Source organism: Ruditapes philippinarum, unplaced genomic scaffold (genome assembly GCF_026571515.1).
Source record: "Ruditapes philippinarum isolate M1 unplaced genomic scaffold, ASM2657151v2 ctg33_1_1_1_1, whole genome shotgun sequence".
NCBI classification, from domain to species: Eukaryota; Metazoa; Mollusca; class Bivalvia; order Venerida; family Veneridae; genus Ruditapes; species Ruditapes philippinarum.
The window spans coordinates 785606-806478 of NW_026864681.1; the positions used below are offsets into that span (position 1 = coordinate 785606).

General features: G+C 32.4%; 2 protein-coding genes across 2 annotated transcripts; both read left to right on the top strand.

Annotated features, from left to right (window-relative positions):
- Positions 1-1174: 1174 nt before the first annotated feature.
- LOC132726489 (threonine-rich protein-like) lies at positions 1175-5649 on the top strand. The gene is made up of 6 exons (XM_060711811.1): positions 1175-1336; positions 1636-1695; positions 2890-2973; positions 3190-3478; positions 3906-4000; positions 4638-5649. The coding sequence occupies exons 1-6, from the start codon at positions 1305-1307 to the stop codon at positions 4693-4695; spliced, it is 618 nt and encodes a 205-aa protein (XP_060567794.1). The 5' UTR covers positions 1175-1304; the 3' UTR covers positions 4696-5649.
- A 4157-nt stretch (positions 5650-9806) lies between these two features.
- On the top strand, positions 9807-13251 carry LOC132726490 (serine-rich adhesin for platelets-like). The gene is made up of 3 exons (XM_060711812.1): positions 9807-10044; positions 10502-10573; positions 10843-13251. The coding sequence occupies exons 1-3, from the start codon at positions 9935-9937 to the stop codon at positions 13139-13141; spliced, it is 2481 nt and encodes an 826-aa protein (XP_060567795.1). The 5' UTR covers positions 9807-9934; the 3' UTR covers positions 13142-13251.
- Positions 13252-20873: the final 7622 nt, after the last annotated feature.

The window sequence follows — 20873 nt, forward strand, 5'->3', positions numbered from 1 at the left end:
GTACTGATCATTCCTGTAAAGTTTGGATGAAATTGCATTAGAAGTTTTTGAGGAATAGTCCGGACAAGTATTGTGAATGACGGGCAGACAGACGACGGAGAAGTGACCCCTATACACTCAGAGGCACTTACAACCCGACACTTACATTTTTATATAAGAATAAGTTATTTCTGGACGGATTTTGTTCAAATTTGGACCATACAAATTCAACATATTATATTGGAAAGTATTAAAACTGGTTAATATATAGATTAAGTGGGATTCAGAGACTGTTCATTTTGTTACGATATTTACAGCCATTCTGTGATTTTTCATTTTGCAGTAGCATAATTATTTGTTTTGTTATTTTCTCTATTTTGTTATCAATGAATTGTATATAAAAATTCTAAGAAGTAAGTATGATAATTTTGAATTTTGTATGGTCCAAAGTGGAACAAAATCCGCTCACAAATAACCAATTTATTTCGGAAAATGTAAGTGTTGGGTTATAAGTGTCTCTGAGTGTATGTCACAGCTACTTTGTAGAGGACGACATGGAAATACATTAACAATGTATTTTACAAAAAGATTTAATAAATAAATTATGCACAACGATTTGACTGCATAGATTATTTGCTTTCGCCAAATACAGTCATTTTATAACAATTTATAAAAAAGTATATTATAGAATGATAAATATTTAAACATTTTGTTATATAATTTCAATTAAAATTTGAATTTGTTTGGAATAGAATCATTGAAAAAAAATGTTGCCTTTTACTTTTTATATTATTATTGAAAGAGGTGTTGTTGTAGATTGTTACATTTTATTGTTGTTTTTATCTTGATAATATTATATTGTAAATTAGTCATTAATTAATTTTTAATTCAGTTTTTGTACAGGCAATTTGTTTCATATATAATAAGTTAACAATAATAAGTAATAGCGTAATACTACATACGTTTCACAAAATAATAATGGGAAATGTGTCTGTTCATGTTGTAGTATGAAATTATAAAAAAGATGATATCTAAAAAAATATCATTATGCATTATGGGGTAACAATTTTATGCTCAATTAGTTTGAACGATAAACAAAAATAAAATGAACCCAAAGGCAATAATATTTATAGTGCATTTTGACAATTAATTACGTCATTATTTTTCTTTTCAATTTAATTGACATGCTTTAATGATTATGTATTCCGTGACTGATTCTTCAATTTTGGAAGAAGCTAATTTATTACTCTAACTTTATCAAAAAGAACATATATTCTCTTATAGCTTTAATTCTGATATAATTAAGCTGAAATTGGAATTTAAGAATGGTGGATTTTGTTAACAAATCTTTTATTTGGTGAGTGAACTGATTTATTTAATAGAGCAAAATTATTAACTAATTAATAGGCTGTCAACATAATTATAGTTATAGTATATGTTGCGAGTTAACTTTATAACATTTGAAGAGATACAAAACCTCAATTCATGCAAAAATGTCATATTTTGTGGCAAAAAATAATAATTTTGTACAAATTCAGACAAATATCTACAAATTAAAATATATGTGTTTAGCTTTCGATAACAGTATTTCGAACGTGCCTCTCACTTGCGACACCTATTTATTTACAATAGCATTTTTTTCTTCATAATTTACAGGTTGGCTGCCTTGTCGTTACTTGTATGTAGTGTACAATCAACAGTATTACCTGTAGCAGAGTAAGTTCTTATTTTACTTATTTTCTTCTTCTGCATGTAGCATCCAATTAATGTGAATAATATACAGATAAATAAATGGCATCTTTACCCATATCCTGCTGAATGTTGTATAATGAAGAAGAAGAAGAAGAACAACAACAACGTTTATTTCACTTAAACTACAAGTTTCTCGTGATTAACATATATACAAGCATACATATATAATGACATGAACGATGACTTCTAATCCAGTTACCTCTCTGGCGTGGGTTCGATCCCCGGGAGATGCTTTGGTAGTTTAGCGCGGAGGAAGGTAGTCTAGTACTGGTGTAACTCTCCAGGAACGATGGTTAGGAAACTACCCGCCTATATGACTGAAATACTGTTGGAAAAAGGCGTAAAATGAAACAAACAAACAAACATAATGACATGAAAAATACAATGACATGAAAGTAAACATAATATATTGTATAATGTATTTGCCAGTTTCTGTTTTACGTTTACAAATGAATGTAAATTTAGATTTATCAGCTGACTGCATAGTTTTGCAAGATAATCTGACTATATGTAATGTTCGTTTCCAAGCAACGTATAAAATTTAACTTTACACTGAAAAAGTGAAATACATGTATTCAATGACAGAAATATACAGGAGTTTGTACATACATAAAAGTGAAATCCAAAACTCACACACTATAGTATACTTTTAATAGATTCACGATATACTTGAAAAATTGAACTGATTTTCCTCTTTCCCCTGTCTGAAGTATTATATCGTTCAATTTAAACGAACATGTACTTTATCCGAGTTCATACTTTGTCATAGTTCATACTTTGTCATAGTTCATACTTTGTCATTGTTCATATATACTTTGCCATTGTTCATATATACTTTGTCATAGATCGTACTTTGCGATAGTTCATACTTTGTCATAGTCCATACTTTGCGATAGTTCAGACTTTGTCATAGTTCATACTTGGTCATAGTTCATACTTTGTCATAGTTCATACTTTGCGATAGTTCAGACTTTGTCATAGTTCATACTTTGTCATAGTTCATACTTTGCCATAGTTCATACTTGGGCATAGTTCATTCTTTGTCATAGTTCATATTTTGTTATATTTCATACATTGTTATACTTCAAACTTTGTCATATTTCATAACCATGATGACTCATTGAAATTTACATGCAGCAATTTTTATTTCTTTTCTAGGATATTTCAAAGATATTTTACCGGATCACCGTGTGTGAATTGCTGCGAGACTCGGACACATGGACATGTTATCATACAGGCAGAGTGAGTATTTAAGACAGATAGACTATAATAACAAACAAAAGAATAAAAGGTTTGTTTCATGATATTCATAATAAACGATGTTAATTGACACATCAAAGATTTTAAAATTTTCAAATCTTGATATGCATACATGTATATGTGTGTAGTATTTCAACAGAAAACCGATCGCATGATTATTCATTATTACGGTTAAATAATTTCATTACCCATTTTCAGAGTAATAGAATGTGATATACCTGGTTCTTCTTCACCAATGCCGTCCTCAACAGTTGCACCATTCAAATCTAGCACTGAGATACCATCTAGCACTCCACTAAATGCCACCTCTGTTCCGCCATCTTCATCTGCGATGCCATCTTCATCTGCGATGCCATCTTCCACCGAACAACCATCATCTTCTGAGCAACCTTCAAGTTCAACAATGATGACAAACGCAACATCCGTTAGCACAACAATTCTTCCAACAACGAGATTAAGTTCTGTAATGTCTAGTAGCATTAACCCAGTAAGTTGTGTGTTTATTTGTTGATTTGAGTTGTTTTCTCCTTTATTTTTATTTTTCAGTAAAAACGCAAAGACGCGAAAAGACGAGTGTGTTTTAGTGTTTTAGTAGCGAAAAAGGCAAAAATAAGTCGTTTTGAGCGTAAAAAAGCAATGGAATTATAGCCTCGTCATTTATGGAGTTAATCATACTATTACCAGTCGTGTATCAATTAAAATTATCATATTTTGCCGCTCTCTGCAATTTACATAATTACAAACTTACCGGCTTTGAATATTTTAGATTTACACTCACTCATATATTTATTCTGTAAGTAGCCAATATCACCCAAATGCAAACATATATATCTATTGCATACTTTTTGCACAGCTCAATTATAAAAACGTTATAAATTCTCAAACATTGTGTATATATTACTTTTTATTTTTAGACAAGTTCACCATCAACTTCACCTCCTGACACATGTAGCGCTGGCGAGATTTGCTGCGAGACTAGAACCATTGGAAATGTCGTTATTATTGCAGAGTAAGTGATCTTACCGAGGAGTTAAAGTGTCGGACTAGTAATTTAAGGATAGCTGACTGCGTGGGTTCAACCCCATCAGGGGCAAGCCGTTGTTTCTGTTAGCAAGAAACTTTACACTCATTGCTTAGTACTGGTTGGTTCCAGGAACGGATTCGAGAGTGTTTCAATAAGTTTAAAGCTTGCAACATAATCGAACTAAAATATAGTAGTATAAACTGAGAGAAATGTTTTCGAAACGTATCAACTTTTTGCAACAGTTTATATCGACCGAGAAAAAGATCAACAACTATTTCCTATTACATAGTATTGTTGATGAATTATCTTGAAACTAAGAAATGCTTTTTATTTTTGTGTCGCGTTTGATTGAAAAAAAGTTACTTCTGTTACTTTTTGGCAATTAGTACAGTATTAGGGGTTTATATTTTCCTACTTTTATGACAAATAATTTCACATTCATCATGTGATAAGCAAAGTAGGTAGTGCTCTAAACTCATAATTTAACTATTATAAAACTCATGTTAGCATTTTTTTTCTCAAATGTATCTATTACTGAGGCATAATGTGCCTTTAAGACTAGTTCATGTATGAATGTTTTATAATAATTATTTTAATCGTCTTTTAATTTTCTATTTTACAGAGTACTAGAGGATTCCGATGTGATCTGTCAATCCAAGGACTACGCCATAAATGAATAGACCACCCTCTTATTATGTTATAATATCAGATCTAGCATTTCTTCTTACTTTCAACATTTTTCATAAGATTTTTAAATACGCTATTATCATTATTTTACCTAAAACCTCATTTGGATCTTAAATCCATTTTTAATCTTGGCTATAGTTATGTATTTAAGGTGAATATTGTTTTTATATAAATTAGTTTTGATATGATTCCAAGTATTGATATTTATTATTCTTTGATCTTTTTATCCGGCTAACTATACGTATTAATTTAATTAAGATGGTTTTATTTAAGTTTTTATTTATTTTCATAATTTATTTAGTATAATTGCAACATTCCTGTACCTCTTACATATTTATTGCACTGCTCAATTGAGCCGCGTCATGATAAAACAAACATAGTACGTTTGCGACCAGCATGGGTCCAGACCAGCTTGCGCATTTGCGCAGTCTGATCAGTATACATGCTGTTCGCTTACAAACCCTATTACAAGTAGAGAAACTGATAGCGAACAAAAATCGCAAAAGTCATTTGGGTTGGGAAAAAACAACGCGAAATTATATTTATATTAAACATTAAGTTCTTTATAATAAGCACAAAAAATATAAAGTTTAATTGAAAACTTAGTTTTATACGATGTCATGTTGCAGAGCTTTAAGCTCATTTGTTTTGTATATTTAAAAAAAAATTGAATTTTCATAAATCAAGAATAATCTACCCATGTTTCCATATTCATTTACCATATAATCGTTTATACACGTAGCTTGTTATACATGTAGCTTGTTATACATGTAGCTTGTTATACATGTAGCTTGTTATACATGTAGCTTGTTATACATGTAGCTTGTTGTTTCATTGAGGTGTTCTGATACCGGTTGAATATTTAAAGTGAATGTGAAACATTAATTGTGTTTATACTAAAGGAAATGTATATTTATTTGTTTATTTGATAAAAAAAATGAAATAAACATAATTAAACTATTCTTTACTTTTTACTCTTTTACATTTGATCCACTTCATATTTCCCAATTTTCTTGCGAACGACAACAGATATTTCTGTGTTTTTTATCCCTTCTGTTACGCACACTTTTATTAACAAGTCACGAAACAATAGTGATAATTATAACTGTCATTTTCTTCCAATCTTTGATAAATCTAGAACAAAAATTAAATAGAATGACGCTACTTTTTACAAGTGCCTGATAAATAAGAAACGCAAATGTTTCCCTCGTTTATTGATTTTGCCGTTGAATTCTGTTTTTTTTTCAGTAGAAACAGAATTCAATTTACACTAACTGCATATCATATTGATTTCCCGTTTAAAATGTCAAACTTGTTTTGAGAAAGACTCAAAGCCACTGTATCTTATGATTTATTTATGCCTTTAATTTAGAAGTATTTAACTTTTGCTCCTTTGCAATTTAAAGTAACATGTTTAAAAAAATAATGTACGATAAATAAAAATAATAATAAAAAAAACAACGCTATTTTCGCCTTTAGAAACTAACTTATGGGACATATATCAAGTTGAATTTTAAGTTTGAATAAATATATAGTAGAAATATGGAGTAAATGGATGTTTTTCATACTTATGTAGTTTTTTGTTTTTGAAATTATAGGTATGAGTCTATGAATTGTTTGTTAATATGTATGTTTGTATTGTTATACTTCAAATATCAAATAAATGAAAAAAAAAAAAGTTGAATTTTAGAAAATGGGATTTAAATGGAATGTAAGGGGTATAGGGCAAACTTTAGATTAACAAACAGCAATCACGTGATATATTTTAGAGGTTTTATAGGTCAGAATTATATTGAACTATAAAGGGCTGTTGTTTAATGATGACTTTCTAATTAATTAGTATAGTTGGCAAGCTGAGTCGAAACTAAAACAGAGATCTTTAAGACTGTTATTTTTCTTTTTCTTTTTTTTTGAAAAAAGAATGGGAAAGAGCACTATTAGAAGCAGGCGACGGGTTTTCCCAGCATTTCATTTTCTTCTTCACGGAATAGACATAATAAAAAAAGTCTAGATGAGATAACTATGGCCCTTGTCGCTAGCAACTTGTATAATAAACATGTATCTTGTTTGACTCTGATACAGTACAGTAATGTGGGAGAGAAGCAAAATGCTCAAGATAAAAAAATAAAAAAAAATAAAAAAAAATATTAATACAACTTGCATAACTACGGAGCCCCTAAAGTGACATTTTCTACACTTTTTTCCCGGGACTTCATTCGTTTTTACAAAATATTAATTCGTAATTACGAAATATTATTCGTACATAACGAATCAATGATAACGCAAGTTATCACCGGAAAAAGGCGCACGTGAATAAGATGTCAGCCGTACAAAGACAATGCGATTAAAAGTAATTCAAGTATAAAGTCACCCGAGAGCTAAATATTCTCCTCTGTGATGACAGCTGATGTTGATTTATTTCTTTTATTTTATAAAAATTTTAAGCATATTTCGGAGAAAAATCATACCATCTTTCATTTATTTCAAAGTAAATAATGCACAATACAGGAATGGCTTTATTGTTTAACAGATAAACAGATTGAGAAAAATAAACGATATCTAAGAGAAGTATGACGTTTTCCATGAGGTACTAGTGATTTTTTTTAATTTTGAAAATATTCACATTTATCTTTACATTTGTACATTTTAAAAAAATTAAAAGCATAGATTAAGTAGTGTATGTAATAATGTATTTATCACACACCTGTGCCGCTTTTGCGACTCCGTAAAAATAAGGTATTGCACGGCCGTGCTTATATTTTGATGTGACGTGATTTGCTTTAATTAAGACGCGCCAAATGTTAGCGTTATACTATAGGCGTGTCAATGAAAACTGGTTCTTTTTTACTTCAAATGGTCTTTATTTTTGTTATGTCATAAATGAAATATTAAATTCGTGTAAGTTCATAAGAATTTATTGAACTCTTTGAATAAAATATTATCATGCTCGCCAGAGGCTCGCATATAACATGTTCAATAACTTTAGTAATAAACGTACACTCATTCAAAACCCTTTATATCGTTAATGTATGTTAACTTAATATTAATATACCAAGGGATGTTAAATTAATTCTTAAAATAATTAACCGTCAGTTTATTCCACACGTATAAAAACCAAACGAAATTAAAACCTTAAGGATAAAATGTGAGCCGCGCCATGATAAAACCAACATAGTGCGTTTGCGACCAGCATGGTTCCAGACCTGCCTGTGCATGCGCGCAGTCTGATCAGGATCCACGCTGTTCGCTATCAGTTTCTATTCTTGTTAAAGGGTTGGTAAGCGAACAGCATGGATCCTGATAAGACTGCGCGAATGCGTAGACTGGTCTGGATCCATGCTGGTCGCAAACGCACTATGTTGGTTTTGCCATGGCGCTGCCCATATTTTGATGGACTTTGAAGGATATCCACTGAGGTCCAAAGCCTAAAATCATGAAATTCAAATTATTTACATAGATAAACTGGGGCATTTAAAATAAGAATAAGAAAGAAATATAGTGACAACTAAATTGAAAATTCTATTTTATTGCCAGCCGTAGTCCGATTTGAGTAAAATAGCGTTTTTAAAAACGTTCTTTTTTGTTATTCTACAATTTAGATTTACTGAAGAAACACAGATAAAGATATCTGAAATTTATACACATCTTGTCGAAGACAACATTAATGTCTTAATTGTGCAAGAATTTTCAGTCTCTAATTCAAATCCAGTGGTCTCTTAGATAAAAACAACGATTCAAAAATAGGTAGAAATTAAATGCGGGTTAAAGAATGTTTTGGGTAGATACACGTTTTTACTTTTTATGCTCGAATATCAATGATAATTTTGGTTATCATGTCCAGACACTTGTTTACAGTATAACACCCTACAGGGTCATTATCGTAATTAAGATCTGGCGAGATGTCATCCATATAAAGTTGCACGTGTAATTAAAAATACTTGCCAAATATTGTCTCCATAATAATAGTCTTAATTAGCAAATCATGACACTTCATCTGATAAAGTATTATAATTTTGAGAAATTATCAAACAACAACAAAATTCATGGGCAAAAGAGCTCAAGCTCGATCAAGTAGGATTAATCTAAGTTTTGAATGAAAGGAAATTATTAATTGAAATATGAAATTTTGGAAGCATAGATTTAGAATCAAAGGAGGCGGATCGTAAGTAAATATTTTTGCGCCACTGAAAATTTTGAGTATATCTTTTCATGTCAAATTTGCAAATGTAATCCTACTTGAATTGAAAAATCAAAACGTTGGCATTTGATTTGTAAGTACTGATACTAAACATAATGATTTTGTTTTGAAATAAGATTCATCTACTATTTTTTATGTCAAAATACATTTATCACGACTCAAACATCACCTAAAATGTTAAAGCAAATAAAGCTATTTATGCCGCAAAAATATTGTTTGAATTGTGTAAAAGAATACTTTTAAAATACTTGTATGAAATAAAAATGGTGTATTGCTTTACAGCGAATTGGGCATGAACAAAATCATTGCTAAACAGATATAATCTTACTTAAAATAGCAAGATTAGCATTGTTCGGAACATTTTATGCCTTTTACGTACAATACTCATGTGTGTTAAGTAACACATTCAATGTTACATCTCTTTCGAGTATCCACAATAAGATTATGGAACCAATATAACTGTACTGTTGGTGTTATAGAATATTTCATAAAATATAGCTTTATACCCTTTGATATGGTTACACCATTCTAGTTAGTTAGATTGTGGTACAAGCTTATAGTTCATTATAATACATTTTCAAATCGATACCTGGAAATAACAAGTACTGTTGCCATATGTAGAAAAAAAGAACAAACAAAAACAAAAACAAAAAACAACAAAAAAAACAAACAAACAAAAACAACAAAAATAATTAAAAAAACAAAAAAACAACAACACTAAAGAAACAAGCCCGCATACGTGATTGGGTACATTAACCATTCGACTTCTCATCCTTGTATCTTCACAATGACTTAACTGAAATACTAAAGAAATATTAAATAACGTTACAACAATATTGATAATAACTCGGCTTCACAGAACTGAATCTTTAAAGGAGCCAACTATTGGTTAGCTATATATCGATGTTGTGTGAAAATGTATAAGTTTTTTCAACAACATACAATAACTATTCAAAATAATAGTGTACATTTCCGATTTGATAAACCTCATATATTTGTTTTGCTGTCAATTTCAAGAATGTGAATATTTTAAAATGATACTTAAAATGTGTGAAATAATACGCTGTTATTTCAGGTTTCTTGACCATGTAACAGTGTACATATTTTTGATTATCATGGGACTGAAAACAGGTAGAGCACAATCGTAAGTGATTATTGTTTATTTATTTTATTTTTTCACGTCATTTCTTCCCCTGCATGCATTCACATAATATTAACACTCTAATAGTAAATAAAAAGAAAGGCCATAATCATTTAAACATTAACTATTAGACTTACAGACTGAAATCTAAAGCATAAAATAACAACATATGTGCATTTATTTACATTATTTTACTTAAAACATTTTGCATCTTTTCAATGCGAATATTTGATAAAATTTTATGGGATCAATTTCGTTCGTATACCATTTCAAAAAATTTCAATAATTTGTTGATCATAGTTCATGTCAAGAAATTCATTGTATATAGTATATGAACTCCATAAAACAAAACCAATGCATGAAGTGTGAAATCTATTACACCAATTAATGGTTAAATGGTTAAACAGCTTTAAATTTCGTATTTATTTACTATATTAAAAAAAATTCTTATATTTAACAGAATGATCACGGACCAACTGTGCCAAGGCTGTTGTGAGACTCGTACACACGGACATCTAGTAATACTGGCAGAGTAAGTTATGCACATGGTTCTCTCTTTTAAAACTTGTATCTTCATAGACGAAAATAAACGAAGATGATACTTTTTATCAACATAAAAATAAAATGTGTGTTATAAATGTCCCCAAAACAATAAGTATTTACCATACCCAAAAACAACAAAGCCTGTCGGGTTGGAAGCCAAATATTAAAAACGTATATAATTATATTGATCTTTAAAACAACAACAACAACAACAACAACAAACCCAAATTGTAATCTGATTCTTTGCTATTCTTTTAGCGTATTCGTGGATGGTGAGTGTAAACAGTCTACAAGCTCATCTTCAATGAAACAAGCAACAACTAGCAGGTCTTTGTCAACCACTGGCATCTCTACTCAATATTCAGCATCGAGTACAAACAGAACTTCTTTAGAAACAACTTCGGTTTCAAACATGGAACAAACCTCGATAACTTCATCGCCCGGAGTTTCCTCATCTAGTTCAGCTCATTCAAGTACAGAAATGACCTCTATTTCTTCATCGCCTGGAATTTCTTCAACTACTGCAGTTTCAAGCACAGATCCGGACGCTCTTTCCTCATCTTCCAGTGTTTCCTCATCTAGTGCTTCGGTTTCACACACAATTCTGACTTCTACGTATACAGCTTCCGGGGTTTCCTCGGATAACTCTTCGACGTCAAGCACAAGACATGCCTCTTCTTCTTCGACACACGAAAATTCTTCATCTCCTTTGCCAGTTTCAAGCAAAAAATCAACAGACAGAATAACGTCTTCCTCTGAAATTCCATATAGTTTTAGCTTACAATCTACAATGTTAGATTTATCATCGGTAACTATAAGTATTTACTCGACAGTTTTCCACCATGCTTCAAACACTATTTCAAGAATACGAATGACAACACCAAGCTTTTCTTCTATTTATAAAACGTTTGAGGTTACTTCTCCAACTGTTTTCACAGAAAAAGATATTTTGCAGACGACAAAATTTTCAAGTTTATCTCCAGTTATATCTTCATTGTTACCAGAAACATCTACCATTAGTACTATTATACCCGATGGCACATTTGTGACTTCAGATTTGACCACTCACGCAGAAAACAATGTATCAAGTGAAAATTATCCAGAAAGTACACAGGAAACGTTAAGTTCAACTATAACACTTCAAAATACTACAAATAACTATAATACAGATGATAAAGAAAATAAAATACCTGATTGGACAATGTCTACAGTACAGCATTATAGTACAACCTTTGATTCAAATGATTTAACATCTAGGGTGACACCTTCAGACAAAATAACTGAAACAACACCTCTAGATCTGACAACAAATTCTTTTTTATTCCCTGAAAAATCTGCAAAAATGTCCAGGCAATCTCTATCTACAAGACTTCGCACAATTCATACCGTATTAAGCACCACCGAAATTACTCGTGAGCCATTCGTATCGACAACTGATATACTGACAATATCTGACAAATTAATTACTGGTACATCTGATTCTATACAGGGTAAAACAGATATGTTTGTATCAACAAACATACACACAAAACGTACAAGTACAGAATTCCCAACTTCGTCAACTACGGTTAAATCACTAGGTATCACTTTTGCATCACCAACTAAAGAAAATGAAATAACTGATATAACTTCATATATAACACATGCGTATTCTTTCATTTCAACTGACCATGAGCTGTTAACTAAAACAGAAGTAACCACTGCAAGATTAGCGAAAACAACAGAAGATAGTAAGACAACTATTTCGGAACTGTATACTTCTATAACGCCATTGCCGTTCTCAAACCCCACAATTAGTTTACTACCAACGAATTCACAATCATCTCAAGTTATAGTAACAGACATTTCATCAGTGACATCGCTTAGATCTGATACCACAGGAGAAAGTGCTTCGTCGACAAAAGTGCAAAATAAAATGACTGATTTACCTTCATTTACTACAAACATTCCTTTATTGGGTTTATCAACAGAATATATAACGAAACGAGCGGAAACTACAGGGTTACCGTCATTCAAGACAAATATGAATTCGTTTGGAACAAGCACAATTAATTACCTCACTTCAGCAAAAACAGACTTACAAAAATTCACGACAGATTCTCCTTCATTGGGAACAACAACAGAAAATGACTTGTCCACAGTAGTACAAAAGATTACAACAATACCTTCATTAACTACAAATATTCATATGTTTGACATAACTACAGAAAGTAACACGTATACATCAAATCTAGATGCAAAAACAAACTTGCTAACATTCACGACTAATAATCCTACGTTTGTAACAATCACAGGCAGTGACACGTTTACAACGATTCAAGGTGAAAAAACATTGTCAACATTCATGGCGAATATAACTGCGCAAGTAATGGTAACTGATATTGGTCTGTCCACAACAAAACAGAATGGAACAACCTTCTTGTCCTTATTCACGACAAATATTCGTCCTCTTGTCACAACCACAGACAGTGACACTTATACAACAAAAAGAGGTGAAAGTAACAGACTTGCCGTCACTCACGACGAACATTCCTTCGTTTCGAACCACCACAGATAGTGACCCGTCCACAACAAAACAATATCAAACAACTCACTTGCCGTCATTAACGACGAATATTCATTCATTCGGTACAACCATAGATAGTGTCCAGTCTACAAACATGCCGAATGGAACAACTAGCTTGCTGTCATTCCCGACGAATATTCCTTCTTATGGAACAACAACAGAACGTTACGCAAAATCAACAACACAAGGTGAAATAACAGGCCTTCCGACATTTACTACAAATATGTATTCATTTGGCATAACACGTGAAACGTATTCAACATCTCAAGATGATGTAGCAAACTTTTCAACATCCACGATTAATATGCCTACGACAGGAATACAACATGGGACAACCTTCAGGCCGTCATTCACGTCAAATATTCTTATATCTTCGCTTGGCACGACAACAAAAAGAAAAACGTATATAACAACACAGAGTCACATAACACATTTGCCGACATTCGCGACGAGTATTCAATCGTTTGAAACAACCACCGATATAGACTCGTCAACACCAAACATAAATGAAACAACCTTCTTTCCGACATTCACGACCAAAATCCCTTCGTTTGACATAACTACAGAAAGTCAAAGTAACACGTTTACAACAACACAGGCTGACATAACAGACATGCCTTCATTCATAACGAATATTTCTTCGATTGACACAACAACAGACTGTGAAACGTATACAACAACTAAGAGCGCAATAACAGACTTGCCGCTATTTACCACGAATATTTCTTCGTTTGGCACAACTACAGAAAGAAACACAGTCACAGGAACACAAATGGACAAAACAGACCTGCTGTCAGTCTCAACGAACATTCCCTCGTTTGGAACGTCCACACATTTTGACTCATCGACTGCAAAAGAAAAAGGAACAACCTTTTTACCTTCATTCAAAACGAATATTCCCGTGTTTCAAACAACAAAAGAAAGTAACACAGATGCAACAACACTAAGGGATATAACAAATTTGCCCTCGTTCACAACGATAATTCCTTCGTTCAGCACAACCGCAGCCAGAAACACATATACAACAAAACAAAATGAAATAACAGACCTGCCATCATTCAAAACGAATATTCCTTCTTTTGGCACAACCACAAAAAGTAAAACGTATACCACAACACAAAGCGAAATATTAAACATCCCGTCATTCACGACGAATATTCCTTCCTTTGGCACAACCAAAGTAGGTAAAATGTATGCATCAACACAAGGTGAAATAACAGACTTGCCACTATCTTCATCTTCTTTGTTCGGCACAAACGCAGAAAGTAAAGCGTATACAACAGAAGGTGAAATTACACACTTGCCATCATTCACGACGAATATTTCTTCGTTTGGAACAACCACAGATAGTGAATCGTCAACACCAAAAGAAAATGGGACAACCTTCTTGCCGTTATTCACGACACATATTCCTTCGTTTCACACAACCACAAATAGCTTTTCATCCAAAGAAATAAAAAAGGAAACAATTTACCTGCCGTCAATTACGACGATTGCTCCACCGTTAAGCACAACCAAAGAAAGTAACACAAATACAACAACACAAGATGAAAATTTAGTTTTGTCCTCCTTTGCGACAAATATTATTTCTTTTGAAACAACAACAGATAGTGATTCGTCGACAGTAAAAGTAAATGGAACAACATACTTGCCGTTATTTACGACGAATTTTCATTTATTTGAAACAACCACAGAAAGTTTCACATATAAAACTAAACAAAGTAAAATAACAGACCTACCTTCATTTACGACCGATATTCCTTCGTTTGAAACAACCACAGATGGTGACTCGTCGACACCAAAAGAAAATGGACCAACCTACCAGACATCATTCACGACAAATATTCCTTTGTTTTATACAACTACAAACAGCTTTTCATCCAAAGAAATACAAAAGGAAACAACATACCTGCCGTCATTTACGACGATTATTCCTTCCTTTAGCACAACCACAGAAAGTAAGACAAATACAACAACACAAGATGAAAAATTAGACTTGTCTTCCTTTGGGACAACTATTCTTCCTATTGAAACAACAACAGATAATGATTCGTCGACACCAAAGGTAAATGAAACAACATACTTGCCGTTATTTACGACGGATTTTCATTCATTTAAAACAACCACAGAAAGTAACACATATACAACAGCACAAATTAAAATAACAGACCTGCCTCAATTCACGTCAAATATTCCTTCATTTGGCACAACCACAGACAGTGAAACGTATTCAACAACCAATGAAGAAATAACAGACTTGCCGCTATTCAAGACGAATATTCCTTCGACTGGCACAACAACAGAAAGCTACACATATACATCAACACATAGTGAAATAACAGACATGCCTTCATTCACGACGAATGTTTCTTCGTTTGGAATAACAACAGAAAGTAAAATGTATACAACAACACAAGGTATAACAACAGGCTTGCCGCTATTTACGACCGATATTCCTTCGTTTGGAACAACCACAGATAGTGACTCGTCAACATCAAAAGAAAATGGAACAACCTTCTTGCCGTTATTCACGACAAATATTCCTTTGTTTTATACAACTACAAAAAGCTTTTCACCCAAAGAAATAAAAAAGGAAACAACATACCTGCCGTCATTTACGACGATTATTCCTTCGTTTAGCACAACCACAGAAAGTAAGACAAATGCAACACAAGATGAAAAATTAGACTTGTCTTCCTTTGGGACAACTATTCTTCCTATTGAAACAACAACAAATAATGATTTGTCGACAGCAAACGTAAACGAAGCAACATACTTGCCGTTATTCACAACGGATTTTCATTCATTTAAAACAACCACAGAAAGTTACACATATACAACAGCACAAAGTAAAATAACAGACCTGCCTCAATTCACGACAAATATACCTTCATTTGACATAACAACAGCAAGTAAAACGTATTCAACAACCAAAGATGAAATAACAGACTTGCCGCTATCAACTACGAATATTCCTTCGATTGGCACAACCATAAATAGTGAAACCTATTCAACAGCCAAAGGTAAAATAACAGACTTGCCTTTATTTACGACGGGTTTTAATTTTTCGATTGGCCCAAAACCCACAGAAAAAACAGTATCAACAAACATGTTGTAAAACAGCCCGTTGTAGTGAACGAAATTCCTTCGTTTGAACGTCAAAAAAATGGTAATTTAGGACTGCAAAAGAAATGGAAAAACCTTGTACCTTTCATTAAAAGAAAAATATTTCTCTGTTACAAAAGCCGATAGTTAAAAAATTCACCAAAAATTTAAAAACAACCGGGGTTTTCACACGATTCCTCTTTGCACACTCAGAAGAAAATGTATAAACAAAACAAGTGAAATAAAAAAGGTTTTACCGTAAAAACCATTTTTTTTTTTTTTTTGGACAACCACAAAAAGTAAAAGACCAAAAAAAATGATAAAAAATCCTCCATTACGACAAAATCCTTCTTAAAAACCCCAAGAAAGAAAAATGAAAAAAAACAAAGGAAAAACAACTTGCGGTAATTTACCGATTTTTAAATTTTTTATTTGAAACAACAAAGATATGTTCAAAAACAAAAGAAAAAAACAACCTTTCCCGTTTTCGACAAATTTTCCTTTTTTTTGATAGAAAACCAGAAAGTAAGATGCATACAATACTTTAAGATGAACCAACAAACCTTCCAACATATTTGATATGTGACTCGTACACAGCAATAAAAAAAAGGAACAACGCCATTCCAGACGAATATTCCCTCGTTTTGCACATCAACAGAAACAGTAGCAGGTACAATAAATGACCTAGATTCATTCACAGGGAATATTACTTCGTTTTGAACAACCACAGATAATGACACATGAACAACAATACATGCAGGTTGCAATAGCAAACGTTGCAATATTTACGTTTCTCTTTGTTTTTGGAACAACAAAAGATGGTGATCGCCCATAATGAAACAACCTTCTTGTCGACACATTTTCCTTCGTTTGACACAGCCACCGCTATTAATTAACACGTGACGAAAGAACAGAATTGCTACCGCTCATGACGAAGTTTCCTTAATTTGCCAACTTTTACGATAAACATGGTTAAATTAAGGATACCGATATAAAGCGATGTGTACAAACTGGTTGAAGTCTGTTCGTTCGTTTATTTGTTTGTTTGTCCGTCTGTTAATTTTGGGATATATGCATATTTTATTTTAAGCAACCGTCGCTGTTGTGATATATGCATTATGATTGATTAGTTAAAAGAACTTGAGAATATATTCCCTAATACATTGAAGACTTTATTATTGAAGAAATGTTATTATTCATATATCATATGTTTTGTGCCATATTGTTAATTCTATTGTTTATAAATATTATTTCTGTCGATATTGTAAATCTTTTGTTATAAAGGATATTAAATGTAATAATACTTGCTTATGTTATTTATAATGTCCATAAATGTACGAAAAATACATATAATATACAAATGATTGTATTTTAATGCTCTGCAAACTAGTAGCAATGTAATTATTATTGTCATTATATAAAATAATTTGCTTTGATAAAAACGAGACATTAACATGTATACATTTATTACTAAATATAAACAACGATGTCAAGATTGGTCTTTCATTTGTTTACCTGAATGAAGAATTTAACTTTCATTTATCTTATGATCATTCAAATGCCAGCATAGTTTTATCCTGAAGGTAGAGAAACCTATTATAAAGAATAATATCAGAGCAATAGTTTTTTTATCCACTGTAACACAAACTCGTATTAGAAAAATAGAAATATGGGGAGAATAAATAAACATTACGCGGACGTGGTCTGCAAACCAGATGGAGCTCTATGAAAGGTATAAAACTATATACCATACAAAAATTCTCGAGACGTCAGTCTTGATTCAAATTCTACGTTAAGTTCTTGACAAGATGATTTTTATTTGTGTGAAATCAATTGACCCATGAGCAGATGGCAGTTTTAACTATAAACTATGTGTAAGACAACTTAGACATTGTTATATTACTTGCAGTATCAAAGATGAAATGAAAAGTTTTAAAGATTATACTGAGAATCCGTCAATGGTAAAATAGTGGTGTTTTTGGTCTTTAGATGACATATCACTACAGCACAGGTTCTGTCCAGTTCAAACAATAAACTAAACAAAATAAAATAAAAAAAAACCTTAAAGGGCGGCAAATGCGACAGAATGAAAATATTGAAATGTGCAGTATATTTATAACATCTGAAATGAAAATGGTAAGTTAAATTTAGTAACAGTCACCGATGTATACATACACAGGTGGCAGTATCAGTGTTTGGACACCCCACCCCTATCTGCCCCTGGACCCCTACTACAACCCTGAAAAAAATAATTCAACACTCTAAGGCATACTATAAGGTACCAAATACAAAACCACCGATGAAATTATATATAATTTTTTTTCCACTATCCAAACTATAGTTATAGAAAGGTGAAAAGCCTACTAAATGTTCATTTGCCAAACAATGTGGAACACGGGAAATCGTCGTTTCGGCGACTGAGGCGCATTCCGAAGGCATTTTGCTGCATCATTCATTTACATCAATAAAAAGAACTTGAATTCCACAGCTTACTTAATTCAAGTCTAACGAATATCAATATTCTATCGATTTTTTTCTTTTTCACGGTAATTTTTGACTTGTCGCTGCCATTTTGGATTCTGATACCTGTGTGTTATACGCGATCTGATTGGACATCCAATTTGTCTCGTCCAATCAGATCGCGTATTTCAACCCAGGTATCAGACTGCAAAATGGCTACGACAATTCAAAAAATACCGTGAAATAGAAAAAATCGGAATGATAGTGATATTCGTTGGACTTGAATTAGATAAGCTGTGGAATTCTAGTTCTTTTTATTGATGTTAATGAATGTTGCAGCGAAATCCCGCCGGAATGCGCCTCAGTCGCCGAAACGACGATTTCCCGTGTTCCACATTGTTTGGCAAATGAACATATAGTAGGCTTTTCACCTTTCTATAACTATAATTTTGATAGTGGAAATTTTTTTTTTATAATTTCATCGGTGGTTTTGTATATGGTACCTTATAGTAAGCCTTAGATTGTTGAATTTTTTTTTTCAGGGTTGTAGTTGGGGTCCAGGGGCAGATCAGGGTGGGGTGTCCAAACACTGATACTGCCACCTGTGTATACATACTGCTGTAATCATGATGCAATTAACTGTCATGTTATTTTATAAAAAATGGGTTATGTGAACGGAAAAAACAATGGATGGGTCTTCATAAAATGAAATTTTGAGATGGAATCAGAGTATCAGTTAAATGTAATTTAAAAGTGATTAACTTAGCATTTATCAACATGAACCTGGGTATTATAAAATGGTTCACTCATTCTAATACATTTGATAAGGGCACATGCAAGGGGATATGGCATTTTGCCCATCCAAGTGTAAATGGTGAATGCACTGGTATAACTCGACAAACTTTACATTTTACCATAGTTATTATCATTTTCTTGTTATTTTCATATGCACAAATAATCAATAATCCTTGTGACCAACGAAAATGTCTCTAAATATCGTCCGGAATTTACTGATAACATTCAATTTTTTTTTTTGAAAGAGTAGGACAGTCTTTTCATAATTTAGGCAGTATTGCTGTATTTTCTTTACATTTTACGTATGCAAAACAATTTTCATTATCTATATATCGTTGATGATCAATATCACCATTATCACAGTCAATCTTTTAATATATATATAATATATCTAATTTTAATCAACTCGACAGCAAAAATAAATAAATCAATCAATCAATAAATCAATAAATAAAATAAAATAGAATTAGAATAAAATGAGCATGATGTCATTTCAAATATTTAAAAGTACAATCTCGGTAAATATCGGTCACTAAATACTTTAAATAAGAATATCATTTTGTAAACTAAGTTGACTACAATTAATCAATGATCACTGTGGCGCCGTTATATGTCGCAACGCCGCTAAATGTCGCACTTACCGCTAAATGTCGCACCATTGCCGCTAAATGTCGCAACCACCGCTAAATGTCCCAAAATCATTTGCCGCTAAATGTCGCAATGTTAACGTTAAATGTCATACGAATTTCCCCTACCGTTAAATGTCGCAACATTGCCGTTAAATGTCGCAAGATGTAAATTCATGTTAAAATCATGATTAAAAGTAGTATTATTTTACTTTTTAACGCTCTCATAGTTATTTTTTACTGTAATTGCCATTTAACAACAAGTATCTTTGTTTTAATTGTTTTCTTTTATGAACCTAAATATCGAGGTTTTGAGCTGCTATATAATGTAATCTTGGGCCGTTGCGATTCCGTGAAGTAAAGGGACAATCCATAGTGAACCGGAACAAACTGAGAGATCGCCACGGTTGTATTTAAATGTTTAATACAACCGGGGCTCACCGGCATTCACCGAGAGGAAGCCCAAAACCGTGTTCTATCGGCTTGGAACAGGGAATTGCCGGGAAACCACCGTATCTATACCGCATCCATACCGTGACAAATCGTAGTAATGCGTGTCAATCAATGTCCAAACGGCAAAGCCTCGGTGATGATACGATGTTGCCACGATGAAACAGGCAGAGCTACGGTAGAGCCAGTGTACATTGAGGTCATAGGCAACAACGCTCCGGTTGGAGCCGGTAATGTCCCGGATATTGCCGACAAGTATGGTTATACAACGGTGATGGACGGTGGTG